General features: G+C 44.1%; 1 protein-coding gene and 1 pseudogene across 1 annotated transcript in view; both read right to left on the bottom strand.

The window, feature by feature from the left end:
* The window catches only part of ATP1B1 (ATPase Na+/K+ transporting subunit beta 1), a 44,165-nt gene extending 22,694 nt beyond the window's left edge, over positions 1–21,471 (bottom strand). The window contains exons 1-2 of the mRNA XM_061628293.1: positions 20,932–21,471; positions 14,042–14,170 (exon numbers count right to left, since the gene is read on the bottom strand). Coding sequence (XP_061484277.1) covers positions 14,042–14,170; positions 20,932–21,031 — 229 coding nt within the window. The 5' untranslated portion in view covers positions 21,032–21,471. The remainder of the gene's footprint in view (positions 1–14,041; positions 14,171–20,931) is intronic.
* LOC133386329 (5S ribosomal RNA) lies at positions 2,907–3,025 on the bottom strand (annotated as a pseudogene).
* Positions 21,472–23,728: the final 2,257 nt, after the last annotated feature.

Genomic DNA, 23,728 nt, shown 5'->3' with positions numbered 1-23,728 from the left:
TGCTTGTGTTTAGTTTTATTGCTTAATCTCAGCTGTGCTATATTTTGTACTGTAATGATTATTATTTTAACCATTTTTATGTACTTCACCCAGAGAACTTTAGTAATGGGGCAACATAGAAATACAATTAAAAACAACAAATTTATGAATTACTTAAATGTTGACTTTCATATACATGGCCATTTATATAAGTAAATAGGGCTAACTTCTATTGTCCATATCAACACCTTTCAAGAGTTCAAAGATCAGGCAGTATCACATAACCAATGAAGCACATATCTTTGATCATGGAAATGCACTCATATGTCAACACTTCTGATGGTAAGAATAAAATAATATATGTGCCAAATACAGTTTCCATTGTATCACCTTTGGTATTAGTACCTGGAAACATGTATCCATGACCAATTTGTCCAGTTACTGCAGCTAATGTACCAATGGTAACCATCACGTAGCAGAAATGGTGCAAGTAGTCTCTTTGCTGGTTCTTACATGCTTTAAAAGTCAGGTAGGAATTTATAACTCACATGACACACAGATGAAAGGTTACAACTGTTTTGTATACAACCATGAAAAGCCTGTTTGGGATTCACCTTCTTAGAGAGTGAGTTAATACCCATGGTGGACTGTCAGTTGCAACCGTTTATGTACAAGATACCACCTTCTTCCCCAAAGAAGCATTGCCCCTTTCACCAGCCTAATCACTACTGCTAATAACTACTGAGACAATTGGCTATGTATCAGAGCTTGGAAAAGTTACTTTTTTGAACTACAACTCCCATCAGCCCCAGCCAGCATGGCCACTGGATTGGGCTGATGGGAGTTGTAGTTCAAAAAAAGTAACTTTTCCAAGCTCTGCTATGTATACACTGGCAGTCGTTCTAAGTGTGAACATAAGGGGCTCACTGCAGGCAGTTCTGAGATCCCAATAACCATTTCTCAAAAATTCTGATCACTGAATTGTTAACAGAAGGGAGAGAGTGTCTAGAGAGAGTTCAGAAATTTCTGCCCCCAGGCAATTGAGCAGCGCTGACATAGAGCTGATAATCTGTTGGGAGGCAGGAAGCAGTGGCCAGGCTAGTGTGGGCATGTGGGCCGGAACATGCTCTCATCTAGCTCCTAGGAGCAGGGTAGCCATATTCTAATCTAAGAGGAATAGCAAGATGTCCTGGGCTGAGCATAAGTACATCAGTCTTCTCATTATTAAATGCGTACTGGGGTAAAGAGCGGAGTTAACTATGTGTATTTCAGTTGAATTCTACATTTACAGACTGAAATTAGCAAACACTGAAATTAATAAGGAAAGGAGAATCTGCTCCACTCTGGGAACATAAGCTCCCCAGACTTGCAGAAGCACCAGCTTATATGGTGCTACGTCCATTTTTCTTTACTAGGACATTTGGCCAGTCTTGCCAGATGGCCCTTAGGCATGAAGCCTTCAGATCAGAGAGCTGGGCAAAAGTCACAAACTCAAAGAACTCATCAAAACACTCAGCAAATCTACATTCGGCACTAGTTAGGGCAGTTTTCTCCATGATGAAGCCAAGAGCACAGCAAGGAGCCAATTGAAGGAGCACAAGTTGTTTTTAGACAGAGAGAGCTAGGTATTTTCTGCCAAGTTAATAAAATAGGGATTAGCACCATGAGAGCTGCAACAAATAAGCAAGGAGGACAGGTTCAGGTCCAGATGGTGTTCTTGGTGTTCTCCCCCTAGTACTGATTGCCCCCCAAAGCCCACTACCACTTGGTTCCCCCCAGCAGCAGAGGTGCTTGAGCCATCAGCCTCTGCCCCCCTGCACTCAAGCAGGCTTCTCTGGTGGTGGTGCTGTAATGGATCGAGAAATCAAACAGTACTGCCATGGCCAGCCCTTTATAGCACCACTAGGTAAGTCCATGAGCAAGTGGGAGGGGGAGAGTAGGAGCTGCTGCTGCAGCAGCAGCACTGGGGGAGCCCAATTGGTGGCAGGTGCTGGGGTGCAGGTAAGGTATCAGCCCAGTAAACCTCTCTCCTATTTGACCTTCATAACACCCATGTGAGGTAGGTATGCCTGACTGTGATGGGCCCAAGGTCACCCAATGAGCTTCATGGCTGAGTGGAGATTTCCCAGGTCCTAGTCCAACGCTGTAGCTACTACACCACGCTGGCCCTCTTGAGAAACTGAGGGCTGCTACACTCTTGTACAAGTTCTGACACTGAGAGATAATCTCTTCCTGCAAGACTTTTCAGAAACCTCATCCATAGATTCCATACAATGACTATCGGTCTAGATTTCTCGCTCATGGACATGACTGGTATCTGTGTACATGCAGTGAAAAATCCACATTTGCAACAGTTATGTGTTACAATCTATACATGGATTTATGCAAATTCCTACAGTTCTGTCTTTTATGTAGGAATTTTGCTGAGTTAAATCAATCTTGAATTGTGCCTGGATTCAGGCTGGGATCAATGCTTGGGTTCAGAATAATAGACCCATGCAACATTTATACCCCCCTTTCCATTACAACAGAGATGTCCAAGATGTTATGTGCCTTCAAGTCAATTATGACTTATGGTGACCCTATGAATCAGTGACCTCCAATAGTATCTGTTGTAAACCGCCCTGTTCAGATCTTGTAAGTTCAGGTCTGTGGCTTCCTTTATAGAATCAATCTGTCTCTTGTTTGACCTTCCTCTTTTTCTACTCCCTTCTGGTTTTCCCAGCATTATTGTCTTTCCTAGTGAATCATGTCTTCTTATTATGTGTCCAAAGTATGATATCATCAGTTTCACCAATTTTTGTTGTTGTTATATGTCTTCAGGTCAGCTATGACTTATGGCAACCCTATGAATCTTTTTTAGATAGATTCATAGGGTTTTCATGGTAAGAGGTATTCAGAGGTGGCTTTACCACTGCCTTCCTCTAAGGCAACGGCACCCGTTATTCCCAGCTGGTCTCCCCTCCAAGTACTAACCAGACCTGACCCTGCTTAGCTTCCAAGATCAGATGAGATTGGGAGTGTTCAGTGTAGTATGGCTGAAGGCTTCATCATCTTAGCTTCTAATAACAGTTCTAGTTTAATTTGTTCTAACACCCCATTATTTGTCTTTTTCGCAGTGCGTGGTATCTGCAAAGCTCTCCTCCAACACCACATTTCAAATGAGTTGATTTTTCTCTTACCCGCTTTTTTCACTGTCCAACTTTCACATCCATACATAGAATACCATGGTCTGAATGATCCTGACTTCAGTGATACATCTTTGCATTTGAGGACCTTTTCTAGTGCTCTCATAGCTGCCCTCCCCGGTCCCAGCCTTCTTCTGATTTCTTGACTATTGTCTGCATTTTGGTTAATGACTGTGCCAAGGTATTGATAATCCTTGACAAGTTTCATGTTTTCATTGTCAACTTTAAAGTTACACAAATCTTCCGTTGTCATTACCTTACTCTTCTTGACATTCAGCTGTAGTCCTGGTTTTGTGCTTTCCTCTTTAACTTTCAACAGCATTTGTTTCAAATCATTACTGGTTTCTGCTAGTAGTATGGTATCATGTGCATATCTTAAATTATTGATATTTCTCTCTCCAGTTTTCACACCTCTTTCATCTTGGTCCAGTCCCGGTCCAATTACACCCAAGATAAATGACATTAAGGTTTAACAAAGCAAAACAGCACAGAGCAGGTGATCCTTTAAGTGTCATGGTCCTAACCTAAGCCATTTATCATGAGGATTACAAGAATTCCACATAGCAACACTATACAATGTTGATTGTAATTTTTGTTTTAATATAGCCACTGCTAAAAAAGAGAAAATGCATCACCAAAAATGGGCAAAAGAGATTTGCATAAAATTTGCATATGCTAATTTATATTTTCAGCTGCAAATTTAGAAATAATTATTTTAATTTAAACAGAAATACAATACATCTTTATCATAGGGGGAAAGAGTGACCAGAATGCCTGCTCCGTCTCCTGCCCAGGGGCTGATGGGCAACTTCTGGACCCCTGCTCTGCCTTCTGGTTGTTCTCTCTTTAAACCAATCTTGAACCAGGCAGCCCTTTAAATAGAGAGCTCCTCCCAAGAGAGGACTGTCCTATGTAAAGCAGGACACATGGCCACCCTAGTTTGCCTACTGCTCCCCCCCCATGGGGCCTGACCCAATTTCATAGATAATCTTTGCCAGCTTGGTAGCATCTGGCACTGACAGACACCACTGGTCTGAACCACGGGGTCAGTGGCACAGAAATGTTATGGCTGTCCACAAGGGACAGAAGGCAAAATGTTTCAAATGGCTCAGAATATGGGGCACTAGCCAAAAAGGGCATTTTAACCATAATGCAATTCTCCAGAGAGAACCTAAGAAGAGCCTGATGGATCATGCCAATGGCCTGTCTAGCCCACCATTCTCACAGTGGCCTACCAGAAGTCTATGGGAAGCCCTCAAGTAGGACATGAGCACAGCAGTGCTCTCCCCCACTTATGATTCCCAGCAACTGGTATTAAGAGGAATACTGTCTCTGACAGTGAAGGTAGAACATAACCATCACAAACACACTGTTAAGTATATGCCGATTCTCATGTGGGAGCTCCTGTGTCTTTAATCACATAACAGTGGAGCAACGGCCATAATCCCAGATGTGGGAACATTCACAAATACTGACAGCTTGCACAACATAAGGAACAGAATGGCCACACACACCATGCATGGTTTGCAGGAGTGAAGCTTGCAGATAGAGTAATTTCTGATGTTACAAAATGTCTCAAATGCGGAGACATGCAAGTACACTCTGCAACACGAAGTGAAATGTCTGGAAAAAACCACTAGCACACCTCTCAAGCACACATGTTCAGACATTGTAACATATAATGTTATGAGTCCGCTCATGCACCCTTCTAGTGCTGCATGTTGTAATGTCTGATAAGATGCAAATAAGCCAAACATGTCTTAGATCTGAAACTCTAAAACTGCTCAAAAAGCAGGTTCAGATGTTTCATACCCACTGCCATTTTGCTACTTTCCACAAGCCCTTTCAATGTTATGTTGCCATCATATGCAGTATACTTTACATGGTAGCAGCCTTGGAAGATCTCATGGTGGCTCTTGGCTTTTACTTACTATGCTAGCCCCTCTTTCTGTGTAAGTGATTGCTTGTGCATCTTACTTTATGCAAGTGACCATGAAAGTAAGGATATGGTCCTACAGCCAAAAGGGATGTGCAGCCAAAGAGTATGGCTCAGAAGCGGTGGCTTAATCCACCACTGCCTTGATTGCTAACTCACGATAACAGAAGTTACTACTATGTTGTCACATGCTACATCTTTCATTTCTTCCAATTTCTTCAACGGGTAGAAATTCACCTATTACATAATTTTGCAAAGCTGTAGCTTAATTTAAATTCACTAATAGGAAAAAAAACCCTTGTGGTTTAAGAATGTACCTATAGCCAACAGACATTTCTATCAAACTTTAAAAAGTAGGGAAATTGGGCAGCTATAGTGAATATACCAGGGGAGCAGGAGATCTGACCTCTGAGATATTGGACTGCCCTACAAACTTGTCAAAATGCAAACACAATTTGGGTTGATCTTTCACACTCCAATCCACTTCCTGTGTAGCTTGGAAGAATTTGGTAACATGTGCCTCTGAGCATATGGTGACTGGTGGCTAGACCTGCCATCTCCAAAGATGGAGAATTACATTTTGTTATGTTTGTTGGTGTTCTTCTTACTTTGCTTCTTTCCTGTGTTACTAATGTTTCTACAAAGAATCTAACCTAGAAAATTATATTTCTCTCATTATTCATCCTAGAAATCTGTATCAAATTTATTTTCATTAATTCCAAAGCCTTTTTATTGGTGAATGTCATATGATGGTGAAGGCAGACTTTTGTGTTTCAAACTGGAGGTTATGTTCTATTTCTATTTTGGGTACATCAGCAGTTGAATCTGAAACTACAGCTTCATGTAAAATCAGATTGATTACAATATGTTGTTACTTAAGCAATGAATCTAGCTGTTGGAAAAAACAATCTTGGCCTGTCCAAGATGCATGTTTTCAGCCTGCTATGCTTAAACCATTCCACTTAAGGAAAGGTAGGCATGGTCAATTAAAAATATAGAGCACACCTAGAAATTTTCTAGAATGTATTTCACCTCCCACTATTTTATCTTGTGCAAACGGAGACACTCCTCATGTCCATTGGAGACTATTCTACAGAATAGTCAGTGCCACTATTCCATAATTGTTTTTTTTTGGTTTTTTTAGTGTAAATTTTGCAAAGTGTTGTTGTACTTCACATATTCACAGAAACAGAAGCAAAAGAAAATGATTTCCTATAGGAAACTTCACTAAAATTGCAAAGTAAATCAAGCATATTTAAAGTAACTATCTGAACTATTAACTGTCTTAATATAGTTGCTTCTTCCTTGTTAAAACAAAAGCAGCACACCACATGTCTTGTTTCTGTTATTTGGGCAGACTGCAAGTGATCAAGGTATCTCCCCTGCCGGGTAACTAATAAGATAGCCCATTGACTATCCTAATACTTGCATTTATATTAGTGACTGGGCCACCCGCTGTCAGGAATGTCAGTTCTGCCTTCACTACAACAGGGTGCCCAAGTGCATCCCTCAAGTTCATGGGAGAAAAGAAACAGATGCAGTTAGGGACACCAATGGGATAGGGCTTAAGTCTGCTACCTGTGCCTGATGATCCCAATAATTGAGAATCAATACTGTGCTTGCCTCATATATATTATGTGTGCACAGGGCTTTTTTTTGTAACACTACTCACCAGTACTGAGTACTGTCTCCTCTTTTTTGCTGCGCATGGCAGCCATTTTGTGCTGGCATCATCCACAACACCTTTATCGAGGTATACCGTACCAGCATCTCATTTTTTTTAAAAACCAAAAAAAGTGCTGTGTGTGCATAATAAACTCACCTTCTAGGTATCCCTAACAGGTAGCAATGGACAGTTCTCTTTCCATCTCTCTTTCTTTCTCTCCCCGCCCCCCACACGATAATGAAGGCACATGCTTGTGCGAGAGCCAGTTACGCATGGCTACAGTTAGGCTGTGACCAGCTACAGCAGCATAAAAATACCATGTTCCAACAATCATTCCAAGTTATGTCCTCAATGGACTTCTTTGCTTAAAATGGGGGCAGCCAATAAAAAAAATAGTACAGTGGTTCAACTGAACCTCCAAGGATGCATATAGGCTTGCTGTGAATACAGTAAGCTGCCAGTGGGGCTACATCTTGTTCCAGGAGCTAGCCCATCCAGTTGCATTCTGGTAGAGTTGCTACAGTTGTTTAAATACTACACTGTTATTAAAAGCTTCTGAACAGAGAGCAAGAAAGAGAGAGATAAATCATGACCAAGCATCGAGCAGCCATGAGGTCGTTTGTAATGTGGAAAAGCAGCACTTGCATGTCCTCAGCCAGACACACACACTCTGCTGGTTCCTACTAATTGCTGAGACCAAACACCACAACAGAGGCTAGATGGGGGGGGGCATTACGGCTTTGCCAAATCATCCTGCCTGTCAATATGTATGTCCAGCTTACAGGCTCCAAGGAACTATCCGTTTCTCTTTGTTCTGTGGATCCACCGAGTTTAGTAGGGACAAAACATTTGCTGAAATCACACAGACAAAAGAGCCCAGAGCCAGGCTCCCTTTCATACAGACCAGGTGCTAACAAAGAAATTAAAATAGAAGACACCCATGAAGTCAGTGTTATCCTTTCGACACTTCCGGGAAGGGTGACTTAGCCTGTGCCTGCTTTTGAGACGGGCTCCTGCCTCAAAAGAAGCTTATTCAGATATATCAGTCAGTTTTTTCTTTTTTTTTTGACTGATTAAACTTCTCCCGGGTAGGGAGAAACGAAGAGATTAACCTCAAAGCCTATTTTTGTTGGGACGACCAGATCTCATTAATTTATGGGACGAGGTCCAGCCGACGAAGGTGGGACGGATTTTCAACAGCAAGCTCTATCTGTTAAAGCGAACGTTCATCTTATCTTCTAAGAGAGAACGCACTAACAGGCAAGCACCCTTCTTTCTATATTTTTCTTTTACTTGACTTAAATTGTTGCTGTTTAAAAGAGATTTGCCAGATTGATCGGTTTTTGACATCTCACTGGGGAGCCGTAACTTCTCTCTGCTACGCACTAATTAATAGCTTATCTCTGTTTTTGTTGCAAAAAGCTGTCCTGGATTTGCATTCTAAAGATATACACAGAAGAGGGATTTCTATTCCAGATTTTTATTTTGAAAAATATTATACTGTTTTGAGACTACTCTCTTTTTGGTCTATTTTATTTTGACGAATCTGTTTCTTGACGATTGCCATTAATTGTTTCGATCCTGGGAACTGCATTTTGTTTACTTAACTATTGGAGAGATAAGGCTGTCTGCTCTGTTTATACTGTGATGTCACCAAGTTTGGAGTATTAACCCAATTGTTGCTGAAATAAGAAGTGGTTTTCCTATATTTTTCTTTTAAAATGGCAATTAAGAAAGTGGCTGAGAATCTGGAAATAACTATGTTTCAGAAAATAATGGATGAGATTGAGATAACGAAAATTGAATTGAGTAAAATGAAGCAGGAGATTAAAGATATAAGGGTCCCTGTGAGAGAGGTGACCCTGGAAGGGGTCCCTGTGAGAGAGGAGACCCCGGAGATTGGAACAGGGGTCCCTGTGAGAGAGGAGACCCTGGAGACTGGAATAGGGGTCCCTGTGAGAGAGGAGATCCCGGAGATTGGAACAAACGTGGAACAGGAACAAGATTTGGAGTCTATGGACTTTAGAAATAAAATCTATTGTTTGGAACTCAATGTTATCTCTGAAGAAATTAATGAAGATTCTAGAGATAAAGTTATCAATGGCATGGATTATCTTCTGGACTGGAATGATGTGATGGAGCCCAATATAGAGAAAATCTATGGAATTAACTGCAGCCATGTGACAATGGAAAAACTTTTAAGAGATGACCCAGTGTATTTTGAAAAAAAGAACAGAGATATGATTTTACAGCAGTATTTCAGCAACCTATTCAGAATGGATGGCAAGAAAATATTTGGGATAGAGGTAATTCCCATCAGACTCTTACTATATGACTATGGCTTTGACAGCAAGATTATTATGGAATACTGATAATGGAAGATTGGATATTGAAATTACTGGACTTAACAAGACTACTGAAGATGGAAGATGGAAAATGGAACTAATAGAGATAATAGAACAATGGCTACTGAAATTACTGAACCTAACAGATTCTGATGTGATAGATTAATTGAAATGTTTATTTTGACTATGGTTATGACAATAAGATTATCATAATTAGTAATGAGATGGATTAATCGATATGCTTATCTGGAAAAAAAAATTGATAGATATATTTCTTAAAGAATTGAAACCTCTCTTTGACTTTTTGTGGAAAGAATAAAGTAATGTTTATGAGATTTGATGATTAAGTAAGATAACTACTGGAGGAAAGTGATTTTATAATATGACTTAAGAGACAGGATTGTTATATATTATAGACTTATAACTGATTTGATCTTTGACAAATGGGAAGTCAATATTTTACTCTTTATTTTTTATTTTTTTTTTCTTTTTTTTCTTTTTGTTTAACTATTTTTGATTTTGTTTTTTGTCTTTGAATGTTTTATGATTTTGTTTTGTATGTTTTATGAAAATCTGAATAAAAATTATTGAAAAAAAAAAAAGAAGTCAGTGTTATCCTTTCATATCACAGATTGTCCCCCAGCTCAAACACTGCCACCCTAACCCTAAACATATTTATAGGCAGGTATGCTCGTCACTTTCAACTTCCAAGTAAGCATGATTCAGGTTACAGCCAGGGCAAAAAGGCAGGTATTAACTTGTCTGGCACCAAGCCTAGATTGGAATCCAGATATTCTGAGCACCCACCTCCACAGAAGCACCCATATCACTGGCTTCAGTGGTCACTTAATATTCCCAGCACCAGAAAACAACTATCCTAGGTAAGCACTTTGACTGGCATATGTCAGGGATAGCAGAAAGTCAGTGATGTATCTAGCATCACACAGTGATGTTCTGCTAGCACAGTGGAACTTCCCCCTCCTCTCTCCCTGCACCCCCCCATCTGCTGTAGTGGGTCCCCCAAACCTCTGGAGCAGATTTTTACAGTTGATGTGGGGGATACAGGGGAGAGAAGAGGAGGGGGAATTTCTGTTGTGCAAGCGGAAGTCTGTTGCCCAAGCGGAATGGCAGCTTGTATTAGGTGGCAAATTGCTATGTCTTGTACCCCAAAATGGAACCACAGTCAACTCCTGAGTCCTGTGCCATGGCAACTTCTGCTTTATGTGAAGCTAGACATTACTCTAAAATAGTAATTGCTCCTTTAGCATTCTTGAACTCTCTTAAGAACTGCTGTGTTAGATATAGTCCAACCTCTGAGCTGTAAAGAAGAATACACTGGATCTGAGAATCCACCAGTATGAACTCCTCTCCTATTACTCCTCTTTTTTACACACAATCATTTGTTGTCTAGCTATCAATGGTGGCAAGGTGTGCATTTTTATCAGCTTAGGCCAATATGCTGGCAGTGACATCTCCTGGACAAGTAGACTACTGTAATGCGTTTACATGGGGCTGCCCTTGAAGACAGGCTTGGAAGCTGCGATTCATTCAAAATATAGGAGCCAGGATTTTAACTGGGATGACTTGCTGGGAACATATCTGCCAGTTTTCACAGATCTATGCTGGCTGCTGCTTACTTCTGAGCTCATTGCAAGGTGCTAGTTTTTCCTTTTAAAGCCCTTCACAGCTTGGGACCCAAGTATCTGAAGGACCACCTACTCCCATAGCAACCTATTAAAATCTTCCACTGAGGCCCTTCTGAGAGTATTCCCACCACCGGAGGTAAAACAAATGGTAGCAAATGACAGGGCCTTTTCATCACTGGCACCCCACCTTTGGAATACTCTCTCCAAAGTATCTTCCTTGGCACCTACTCTGCTATCTTTTAAGTGCCAGTTTAGAACAGTCTCTCAGGCGTTTTCATGACTATATATCTTTGAAACACTGATAAGCTTTAGGAATTTTCCACTCTGCTGTTTAATTGCTTTATGATGTTCAGTGTTTTCATGTATTTTTTTAATTGTTGTTTTTGGATTTTAAATTGTATCATGAACTGCCCTAGATAAGGTTGTAATGAAGCATGGTGTACAAATATGAAATAAATTAAAATAAAATAAATTCCCTACTTTTATTTTTGTGTCTCCTGCCAGGCAGCACCCTGTTCCCGCATATCCTTCTGATCTGTATCCATTCCACTACTCCCTGCTCCTTTTTTCCAATCTTTCCTCAGGACCCAATATTTCTAACTACAAAGCCTGTTCTGTCCCTCCACTCTTTAAACGATCCCCTCTCTATCCTCATTTTCAATCTCCATCACAGTGTTCTCTTCTCTAATGTAGACAGTAAACCTAGGGTGTAGAACTTGTGGCCCTCTGGATCATGCCAGACCACAAGTCCCATTGTATCTGGTCATTGGCCATGCTGGCTGGGGGTGATGGGAGCTAGACTCCAACAACATCTGGGGAGGCATAGCTTCCCCATCCCTGCTGTATACTTTCTAGGTCAGGTCCATGTCGCTTTGGCATAGCATCTAGCACACAGTTCACATACATGTCAACACAGTAGTCACTGAATTGTAACTAGAACCACCACCACCTTTTAGCATGATATGGCAAGCAGATAGCTATCGCCTTATGGGAAACCACCCCGGGACAAGTGCTAATCTTCAACAGAGCTTAGATGTGTGCACAATCCCTGAGAGAACTGGAAAGTCAAAGGAAGCAGTAGCGAGAGTTGCCTTTGACAGAAGATACTGTGCCACAAAGACAATGAAGAGTCTTGTGGCACTTTAAAGGCTAACAAATTTATTATGACACAGGCTGACGTGGACTAGAATCCACTTCAGAATCATGAACCTTCACAGTTGGCAGATTACACAGGGGCTGGGGGGGAAATGGTTAATGTGGTGGAATAAAATGGAAATTAAATGCAAAAAAGGATAGTCTGTGACAATTCAATTAAAGTTTACCTGTATGCACAGTGACCATTCACAGCAGCAGTAATTGACAATCACATAATTATCTGAACATTGCTATGTTAATTCACATCTGCGGGACAAGATGCTCCCTATTCATGTGCAGACAGACAGAATCAAAATTCTAAATTAATTCTAATTCAGCAGTTTCATGCTGGTGTCTTAAAGTTCCTTTGCTGAATAATGGAAACTTTAAGTTAGCAATGCTAGAATGACTGTATTATTATCAATTACTGATGCTGTGAATGGCTACTTAACTGAATTGTAACAGACCAATTTTTTTTGCATTTCATTGCCATTTGACGCAACTGTTTGCTACTTTTTCACACCCACACACATTCGTACACAGACACACATCCACACGCCTGTCAACAGAAGAGAACACTTCATGCGTCTGATGATGTAGACTTCGGTCTGCAAAAACTTGGGCCATAATAAATAAGTTAGGGATGTATTCAGTTAAGTCCTACTCAGAGTAGACCACTGAAATTAGTGAACCTATGTTAGTCACGTCTAATCACTTCAGTGAGTTTACTCTGAGTATGACTAGCATTGAATACCACCCTTAATCTTTAGGGTGCCACAAAACGCTGTCTTTGCCGCAACTGCCTATCACAGATACCCCTCTGGAAGTTGTACCGCGAAGAACAAACATGAATAAGCTCATGTGGTTTAGGGTCTGCAGCAGGGATGGGAAAGTTGTGGCCCTCAAAATGCTGTTGAACTCCAACTCCCATGAGCTCCCACCAGCATGGCCAATGGTCAAGGATGGTTGGAATTGCAGTCCAGCAACATCTGGAGAGCCACAGCTTCCCCATCACCGGTCTGCAGTCTAATCAGAATCAGGACCTACCTTTAATTGTGAGGTGCAACAAAGGAACAGTTCACATTTTTTGCTGCATGTGTGTGCCTTCCCCCTCTTGTCCCTTCCCCTTTTCTCTCTAGGGTACTCAGAAGCAAAGGAGGACAGCAGGGCTTTTGCACCTTTACATGTGTGTGGAAGCAAATATTTTAGTAGAGGCAGCTTGCCATACAATAGAAAATCAGCAGCTCTTGAATTCCTGATGCTACACAACTATGAGGGAGACAGGAGCTCTTGCCTACCTGGTAATTTTGGGATCTTCCAGACGGCCTGTTTATTGAGCATTCATCCTGATTTGCTTGCACAAAGCTTACACAGAGGTTATACAATGGCTGCTCTGAACTGAGCATTCATCCTAACTGGGTTGCGTGCAGGGTTTATTGTAAGCTTTTTTTTCCACCTGTACAGTACGCACGAGCACAGAGCACCTGCATGTCTTTGTTTTTGCTGCCTATGCCAGTCATTTTGTGCTGGCACCCACAGTTTTGTTGTTGTTTTTTTTTACTGAAAAAGCACTGCGTAATAGTATATGAGGATATTTTAAGGAAACAGTATTTATCTTCATTTTCTATTTCTTTTTCTATTTTTTCATCTATTTCTTTTTTAGAAACTACCTAGCTCCTTATTAAATCCCATATGATCAACTGCATAGAAATTTATTTCAGATGCACAATTTCTTTTTTGACACTGCACAAAATGTGTCTAGTTACACATTAGAATAAACCTTAGCTGCATGGAGGTTATACATCTTCCTGGCAATCAACCACTACCCCCACACTTTAGCACATTTCCCCACTGCATTCCTAAGCAAAAAAAAGTCTCTTTTTATCAAAAAGAGGTCTGATTTAGCTTTTGATGAGATAGGCAATGCAGCATTCCCTTGTATGCTACAGTAGATGAGTGTAAATCATCTGCATGACCTTGAAAGATTTGTGGACACAAAGAAGGCCAGACAGTTATTGGAAGAGGCATTCAAAAGTTGATCATACCAGTTTTAAAACCCACTCTGGCCCAATAAGCAAACACATGACACTCCTATTGCAGTGTGTGTGTGGGGAGTGACCAGCCCCTCCATCCGTCCTCATTGTTACCTGGGGGTGCTACTCGGTCCTGATACTTGGGCTGGAATTCACTGATGGTGAGCAGCAAAACTTGTATGGTCCCAATGAAGATACCAGCCAGGCAGCCGTAGAAGATCACATAGAAGAGGATGATCTTAACTGTGACAAGAGAACAAACACAACTGTCAAGGATGAATGGCTAATGATTCATGATGCCATCAGTTTCTCCAGATTACAAGCAGAAGTCGTATCAGGACAGTACTTTTATCAAGATATGAGTACCGGCACCACATTTTTTTAAATAAAAAAAGCACTGACTAGTAGTATAGGGTTATGAAGATTTGAAAGGAACCAGTATTTATCTTCATTTTCTGCTTCTTTCTATCTTTTATCATCTATTTTTTAAGAAGCTACCTAGCTCCTTATTAAATCCAATATGTTAAACTGCACAAAAACATATTTGACGCCGCAGATTTTTGACACTGCACAAAATGGGTCTAGCTGCGCATTAGAATAAATCCTGGATGGCATCCGACCTGCCACTCATGAAGGAAATCCACTCTTACAGCATCCCAAAGGCAATTCACTAAAGAATTGATAGTTCATAGAAAATAGCTGGACACAGAAACAATAATTGCAGTAACCTTTCTCTCTTTTTGGCAGTGCGTTAGGAGTGCTTCTCAGAAAGGCTGCAATCCTAAGCACATTTTCTTAGAAGTAAGTTCTATTACAATAATTGGTCTTACTGTTATAAAGGGTAGACAAGTTCCTGTTGGACAGGTCTGTTATCAATGGTTATTAGCCATGACAGATATGTGAAATCCAAGTCTAGATTCAACCTGTCTCTGAATACCTGGTTGGGGGGGGGGGAGACACACAACCAAGGAAGTGACTTTGTACCAGTCACTGTCTCTCAGTCTCTTACAGGGTTGTTGTGATGACAAAATGGAGAGGGGGAGAACCATGTGCTCCTTGGAGGAAAATGTAATAATAAATAAAAAAAATCCTGGGTTTGATCTACTAGGGCTCTTCTTATGCTGTTAAAGTCGGAATCAGAACTAGTTCATTCTTTGCACCAGCATCACTTCCTACTAACAGGAAACTCATATAGCGAGTGCCAACAGGATTGCAGTCAATATGGGGACACTGAGAAACATCAGGGAAGGATCAGCATAGCTGGTGGGATGCTGAGGTCTGCAGAAGTGCATTTTTAAAAAGACAACACGCATTGGGGGCAAAAAACAATTCAACAGGGCTCAGCATGCTTAGGATGCACAGAATGTAGAGTCACCGCTGAAAAAGAAAAATAGAACATGGGGAGGGGAGAGTGGAATGCCTTGCTTGGATGCCTGGTTGGAACCCTAAACAGAAGCATTCCATGAAGACAGAAGGATATACAGCAGAATCTTGTTGCAGGTCCCACTATTATAGGCTCTAAACATGGTGGGACATGGGAGTGAGCCTTATCACACTTGCCCTGCCCCCTGCTTTGTGGTAGACCACCACATGTGATCCAGAGCCTACACACAATTTGGCTTGACCCTTACACGTGATCCCTTTTGCACAGCAAAGAGATTTAATGGATTATGAAGGCTAGATTCCTACGAGTACAGAAATATGCACATAGCTCTGCACCACATGTGATGGCAGATAGAAGCTCTAACGTTAGGCACAGCGTGGTGGTTTGAAGCTCTTGCACCATGTGAGCAATCTACACATCAGGGTAAAATAACTGACACCCCCAAGTAAATATGCTTACAACTGTGATGCTACAGACCCAGGTTTGGGGAATCACATCCATGTCAGAAGAAGCATGACAATTCAATACTGTGTTATAACACACCTCTGAGAAACACCAAGTTTGTCAAATCTCCAGAGATGCAATGTCTTTTGCCCAGCATAGGTTTGAACTCTGGCACGGTACTCCAACATAGCTGAACAGCTTGTAACTTGTTTTTATGTGAAGTATTAATAAAACTATCCAGTAAAAGTCACACACCCTGGCTGCACTTGAGTTGCAATCAATTAGATTGATATACACATTGCATAAGTGATTAAATTGATTTATTGTTGGTTAAGGAAGGGCAGGGCATAAAACTTTATTTACTAGGGTATCCCAATAATTGTGCACACACTGAAATTTTGTTATACCAGTTTATGATTTAGAGGGATTTCCTCTACTGCTTAGCCCCAGAGTAGCATGCTGTGCTGGGCATAAGAACGCAGCCCTGTTGGATGAAGATGCCATCTCATGCCCAAATTTTTGGGACAAAGAAGTCCACAGCAACAATGTGAAAAATGAGGTGGGGGTTAGAGATGCAGCGCAAGGCTACAAATTGTGTCCTAAAGGTAATGACTTTTAAAACAAATATTCACGCAGAGGGACCGCAAAGGAGTGAACATCAATGCTTAGAACTTGCCCCCATTGATAACGTTAAGTGACAGAGAAAACTCTATTCAAGTAAGGCTTCCCCACCCTCTCTTGAGGCAAGAGGGAAGTTATACAGTGCCTTGCAAAAGTAATCAGACCCCTACCAATGCTCTCATATTATTGAATTACAAATGGTACATTGTAATTTCGTTCTGCATGATATTTTATTTTGAAACACTGAAACTCAAAATCAATGATTGTACGGTGACATTGGTTTTATGTTGGAAATGTTTGTAAGAAGCAAACTACTGAAATGTGTTGCTTGCATAAGTATTCAGCCCCTGTGCTGTGGAAGCTCCCAGTTTACACAGATGAAAGATATTGTCCTATTGAGGATACAGTTACCTTACCATTGGCCTCCACCTGTGAACCATTAAAGTTGCTGTGACTTTGTGAGGATAAAAACCCCACTGTTGAAGGCTCATTCGTCAGGCTGTGGATCTGAAGGAAAATGAAGACCAAAGAGCATTCTACAGAAGTGAGAGATAATGTAATACAAATGCATAGATTAGGAAAAGGGTACAAACTAATATCCAAGTGTTTGGATATCCCAGTGAGCACAGTTGGATCAACAATCAGGAAGTGGAAGCTGCATCACACCACCCAGGCACTGCCAAGAGAAGGCCGTGCCTCAAAACTCAGCGCTCAAATAAGTAGACTTGTGAGAGAAGCCACAGAGAGGCCAACAATCACTTTGAAGGAGCTACAGAATTCCGTGTCTGGGAGTGGAGTAATGGTGCGCTAGTCAACCATATCAAGAGCTCTGCATAACACTGGCCTGTATGGGAGGGTGGCAAGAAAGAAGCCATTACTCAAAAAGTACCATCTGAAAGCACGTCTGGAGTTTTCCAGAAAGCATGAGAGTGCACCAGCTGCGATGTGGGAAAAAGTTTTGTGGTCAGATGAGACCAAGATAGAGCATTTTGGCCAAAACTCAAAGCACTATGTGTGGTGCAAACCTAACACTGCCCATGCCTCAAGACACACCATCCCTACAGTGAAGTATGGTGTTGGCAGCATCATACTGTGGGGATGCTTCTCTTCAGCAAAGACTGGGCATCTTGTTAAAATTGAAGGAAGAATGGATGGAGCAAAATACAGAGAAATACTGCAAGAGAACCTGGTTCAGACCAATAAAAAACTGAGGCTTTGGAGGAAATTCACTTTTCAGCCGGACAAAGATCCCAAGCACGAGGCCAAAGCAACACTGGAGTAGCTCAAGAACAAAAAGGTGAGTGTCCTACAGTGGTCCAGTCAAAGTCCTGATCTCAATCCCATTGAGAATCCATGGCGCTATTTGAAAATTGCGTTCCACAAGTGACCTCCAACCAACCTGAACAACCTGGAGCGAATCTGCCAAGAAGAATGGGCCAAAATCCCTCTGACACTGTGTGCAAAGCTGGTACATACCTACCTTAAAACACTTAAAGCTGTTATTGCAGTGAAAGGTGGCTCTGCCAAATATTAATGTGTGGGGGTTGAATACTTATGCAAGCAACATGTTTCAGTTTTTTATGTTTCTGACAAACATTTTCCAACATAAAGGCTATGTCACCTTACAATAATTGATTTTGAGTTTCAGTGTTTCAAAATAAAATATCATACAGAACAAAATTACAATGTACCATATAATTCAGTAATATAAGAGCATTGGTCAGGGGTCTGATTACTTTTGCAGGGCACTGTACACGGAGACCAGCAGCAGCACAATGTCCCCCCCCTTTTTGGCACACTTGAGGTTAACACACTCTTTGGTAACCAGGCAGCAGTAGGCAAATAGCTGTGACATCAGAGAGATTTGGACATTTTTTACAGAGTACAGTCATAGGAGGTGCTGTTGTAACGAGCCAAAGAGTAAACCTGATGACAGCAAGGTGCTATGAATGTTTTTTTCTTTAAAAATTAAATATAATAAGTAAATCAAAGAGCTTAAGATAGTAAGATGAGTTTAAACGAAATTTCTGACCAGGATGCTAGCAGTAACCCCAACCCTCAAAATACAGTCTTCTGTACACTACAGAAGGCATCCACTCTAACAAGCAAGCACATGAACTATGAAAGAAACATAACAGCGTGCTTTCTAACATGGAGGTAAGAGCGTCAGTGGGTCTAGGTGTTCTGAAAGAGAAACTGATGTCATTTCAGTGCCCCTTCAGCAACTAGACATCTTGATGCAGTCTCTTGCCTTATGTCCATTCTGAAGCCCTGCTGTATCTCGGGCTGCTACCAGTCTCTCTCTATAGACTCGAGACCAGTCCCTCTCGCATCAGTGCTCTGGGCAAGCTTGCCCTCTGCATCTGCTTTCCTGTGCTGATTCCAGGCAAGGGTTTACACCAGGAAGCTCCCAGATTTGTGGCATTTCCAACAGGATACTGACTGGCTTGAACCCAGAGATGGTGCCAGGCTGGCAGATGCAGCTGGCAGGGGTGACTAAGAAAAAGGTCCTATAGCATGAATCACTTCAAGAACAAGGCTTCAACCTTTTCTCTCCCCCACCCACCCTCAGAAAACACACACACAATGCTATTTATAAAGTCGGTTTCTCTAAAATAGAGCCATTCTCCTTGCTAATGAACAATAACCCACCCCACCCCTTCCTCAGAGCCATTTGCTGGCCTGGCCTTAGTATCATTGTTGTTTCTAAAATTGCACAAAGAGTTTTAGAAGGGAATGGAAAGTTCCAGATAAGAGGGAAACTCCTCAGATGCAAGGATCTACAGAGGCACTCAAGATTACCTGCTAAACCCCAGCAGAGGGAGGAGGAGATTCAAGGGCAGCCTACCCTTTCCTTCAAGGGCAGCCATATCTAAACACATTAATGCAAAAAAGCCCTGGGCATGCTCCGTGCTACCCCCATGGGTTTTGCCACAGATCTCTCTCTCCCTGTTAACAACAAAGGGAGTGGGGAAAAATGGGTAAAGTGCTTGCTGTCTAGCTAGCATCAAAGAAGCCTGCTCAGAACAGAGCAACCTTCCTCACAAGACAGGCTAGGAGAGAAAGTCAAAGGCACCTGCTCTGGAGCAGACATCGAGCATTTCAATTGGTAAAATTCAAAATAATAATAACGGGAACAGTTTGCTGCTCAGACATTGTGGCCTTGGGCCCACGTTTTGAAGGTGAAAGCAAACACAGATGGAGAAACAATGTGTCTGCCTGAAAACCTTCAGCGTCCTTTGCCTTTGAGCTGGTTTGTACAATGCAGAGTCAGCAGGGTGAACCCGGGAAAGGGCCTCAGTCCTGGACCAGGAAGAAAAGTGGGGGGTGGGATGGGGGTGAAGGGTGAGGATGAAAAAATTAGGATTTTCTGGGTCTTGGACCTCAGTCTCATTCAAGTGAGATTTAGTTGCTAGGAGACAGCCTTCAAGGACTTTATTAGTCCTAAATCTCCTTTTCCACCTGACCTTTCTCCCCCTCCCCCCCCGTTGTTAACAGGGACAGAGAGCTCACTGAGGCCTCCTCCAAATAAAGGTGCGTATGAAAAAGGATAAATCAAGATTCCAAGCAAATGGGTGGTCCGTGCAAAAGGTGCCACCGTGGCTGGTGGCTCTCCTTGCTGGTGACCCCCCACTCTGATTTCCCCAGGGACCCAACAAAGGCTTGCCTTACCTCTTGGTCTGGAAAGGTGTCACCTTGACTAACCTTGAGCTCCGATGCATTATTAACCCTTTTGGGGTTGGCAGTCTGGAAGGCAACCCTAACCCCTTCTCTCCTGTCTGTTCCCACAAACTCCCACAGCTCCTCTTGGGCATTTTAGAGAGAAAAATACACACAAACGCATCACTGCCACCAAAGAGAGCCTGTCCTTTCCCCCTGCGTGGTGCTCTTCCTGAGTGAAAATGGAGCCGCAGTGGTTGCCCTTCTGATGAGGAGCATGGAGGCAGAACGGAGTAAGAGAGGTGTGTAGGGCTCCCCCACTCTCCATCGCCCCCCTTCCACTCTGCCCGCAGTCACGACTCGGGTTTGGCTACATCAAGTGCCCTTCAGATCGACCTTTGCAGGGAGGCGGGCCGGGGAAAGAACAGGGGGAAAGGAGAAGCGAAAAAATAGCCAAGCAGCTCTCCCCCTCCCCATAGCGCAGAGGCAACAGGCTGCTTCGGAGCGACCCAAGTCAACGCAGCAAAGCAGCCGGAGAAGCCCTCCTCGACTTCTGTTTAGACCAGGCGAAAAGCCTGCGAGCCAACTAGCCTTAGCCACCTCGAGGAGCTTCTTACAAAAAAGGACGGCAGTCGCCGAGACCCTTCTTTCCACACACGTACGCACGAAACCACACCCCGACAAAAATACATCTTCAGGTCACACTTTGTAGGGCAAGGCGCGAACCTGGCGCGGTGAATCAGCCCACGCCGGAGCGCCCGGCTGCCGGGCCAACCAGCCTTCACTGGTCTTCACTGCCGCGCGGATTCACCGCAAGATCCCCGGACGGGAGGCGCTTTGAGAAGACCGGAGCCAAGATGACCGAGAAGAAGAGCAAGCCGGGAAAGCTACTTACACCAACTGCCTCCGGTTCTCCCTAGAAATTCCTTCTTCTCCGAGTTCCAGATAAATTTCTTCCAGTTGCCATTCCCTTCCTTTGCTTTCCCGCGAGCCATGAGCGAGGATCGGCCCGGCCGGTCACTTCAACAGGAGCGATGCGGACCTGTTTCCCTTCAAAGATCACCGCCTTCTCCGGAGCGTCTCTCCCCTCCCCCGCTCCGCTTAATTCCCGCCTGCAGGGCACTCGCGAGCTCCGAACGCCGGACCGAGGAGGAAGGGCTTTGTGTGCCGGCCGGCCGGCGCGTTCCACCCTCGCCAGGGAAGGTGTCTGCTCTGCGCGTGTGTCAAATAATCCTTGCCAGGAGAAAGCGAGAGTCTACAGGCGCGCTCACTAGGCTGGCTAGACCTGCTCCCAGCCGCTGGGAAAACAGTGAAGGAGGTGACCGGGGTGGTGGTGGAGAAAGGGCGAGAGCGAGAAAAAGTGTGCGAGCCGGGGGGTGGGGGAGAGAAGAAAGAAAGAAACCTGGCTTTGCCCAAGGAGAAAGATTAGTTCTGACCCCTCCCACTCCTGCTGGATATATTGCCCAACTCCGGAGGCGAGCTCCGCCCACCCAAATGCCGGTAGCCAATGAGAGCGCCGCCTTGCTGGGAGGGAGTGGGGCTGTGGAGTGGAGTGAGAGAGTGAGTGGAGTGGAGGGGCGGGGGAAGAGGACAAGTGCGCGAGCCGCAGGAGATGGAGGAACCCCGGCTAGGTTGGCGGCGGCTGCTCTCGCTCGCTCTCCTCCCCTCCCCTCCCCTCCCTCCCGGCACCTGCTTCGCACGACGGCAGCAGGCAGCGAGAGACGCGAGGCTCCACCTGTAATTGCCTGAGGCCAAAAGGGGAGGCAGAGCTGTGCTCTGCTGCAGATGAAAGCCGGGACGGAGGGAGGAAGGCGAGCGGGGCCGGCAGCCGCGCTTTGCAGAGCGAGCTCCGGAGTGGAGCCCCACAGCTGAAAAGCGGCGGGTGGGTTGGTCGTGGCAGGCAGGTTGATGGAGGCGGCGGTGGCTGCGTCTGAACGGAGCGAGCGGGGCTGAGATGAGAGAGAGCCGGCTGTCGGCTGGGGAAAGGATGTTCCGGGAGTCCGCAAAGAATGCAGCGCTCGGTCCCCCGGGAGAGAGACGCGCGCCGAACCTGAGCTCAGCCGGGGTGTGGGGTGTGGGGTGTGTGTGAGGCGCTGGCGGGGAGAGAGAATCAAGAAAGGACATCCTGAATTGCAAAAGGGTGGTTTCCTCCCCTCAAAGGGAATAGAAGAGCCGTTTCAGGGTCGGTTGGCAGGTGTGCGTCGGACACATGAACGAGGCGCCTTGTTCTGCCAGAGGCGGCTGGGAATGGTCACAAGTGGGATCTGATCTCTGGATGGAGAGGCCAAGGAGGTGTAGATGCGGGGAAGGGGATTGGATGGTGGGAGGAGGCCTCCTTCAGGCCCAGGTCTCGAAGCCACCTTCCCCAAGAGATCCACTCTGCCCGCTTGCTTTTCCTTCTCCCGATGGTGCCCGCTGAAGGCGGAGTTTTTCTGTCTGCCTGCAACGTCATCCCTGCAGCTTTCTGTCCGGGAAATGCCCTTTCCTGGGCCAGCCTCCCCACCCGTGCTGCTTGATGTCTGCACCCACCTTTTCTACTGCAGAGCGGCCTTTCCCATCCATCTATTAAGGAGGGGAAATGTCAAGTCCGGGGATCCCCCCCCCCAGCTCTTGAGTAGGAGATAGCAGATATCCACCAATCTGCATTATACCCACTTGCTGTGTAGAATCTCAATGCTGACTCAGGTGAAGAAAAAATGAGGTGAGCCTGATGGGCATTGAGCCAGCATTACCATACATCCTTAGAGGTTGCAACTGGGAGGCTTGGGAAACCACCAAAGGGTGTGTTCCCACTGACCCAGGAAAAACATGTTTTCTCCACAATGTAGCTTTTCCTCCATGCTTTCCCTTTTGTTCTTCCTTTATGCTCATGTGCCTGCAGAGTTCCTGAAGCTGAGCAGGGAGAAAAGTGCAGGGGAAGGGTATATTTGTGGGCGCACCTCTCCCACTGTCTCCATGCTCTGGTCCACTCTGCACCGCTTTTCTGATCCCCTCCCCCTTTTCTGCTCTCTGCTCCACTCCAGCTCAGTCACAGGCAAGGATGACAATGGAACACTGCATGTCAACGGTACATCCCAGCCCATGCCAGCACGGCTTTCTCCTGTGTTTGCATTGGAACACCTGCAAGTATTTGAAGGCAAATGGCCTGGGATCCGGAAACAACATGCAATGCTGAAAGAGCTGCAAGAGGCCAGTGGGGAAGGGATTGTATGTAGCTAAAGAGAGGTAGCCATGATTGGAGGGGAGAAGGCAACAGTCAGAAGAAGAGATAACCAGGGGAGAAGGGGAGTTCCGGATGAAGGAGGAATTTAGAAGAGAGAAAAGTGTTTCCTTCCCTGTCTGACCTTGAAGAGAGTGCCATGTCTTGTGTTTGTACTGTGAGAGCCCTGCAATAACATATGCACAGCATACTGGTCAAACTAAGGGCAGTGTGAAAAACCTGCCCACAGCTACTGATTCTGATTGGGACCTTTCTCTGCTCTTGCTTCTCTCCCCCTCCCCCCTTTTTGGCTACATCATAGGTTGGTCTCTAGACACATCAGCTCACCATATGTAGAAAACATGGTGCCACTGCATGGCTTCTTTCTCCCACACACAACTCTGTGCATCTCTCTAGGCCCGCTCTGATGCCCAGGTGGTGCAATCTGCATTTGTTTGTTTGTTCGTTTGTTTTTTAAAAAAACATTTGCACC

This window comes from Rhineura floridana, chromosome 5, assembly GCF_030035675.1.
Source record: "Rhineura floridana isolate rRhiFlo1 chromosome 5, rRhiFlo1.hap2, whole genome shotgun sequence".
NCBI lineage: Eukaryota > Metazoa > Chordata > Lepidosauria > Squamata > Rhineuridae > Rhineura > Rhineura floridana.
This window is presented reverse-complemented; position numbering and strand designations above follow the sequence as displayed.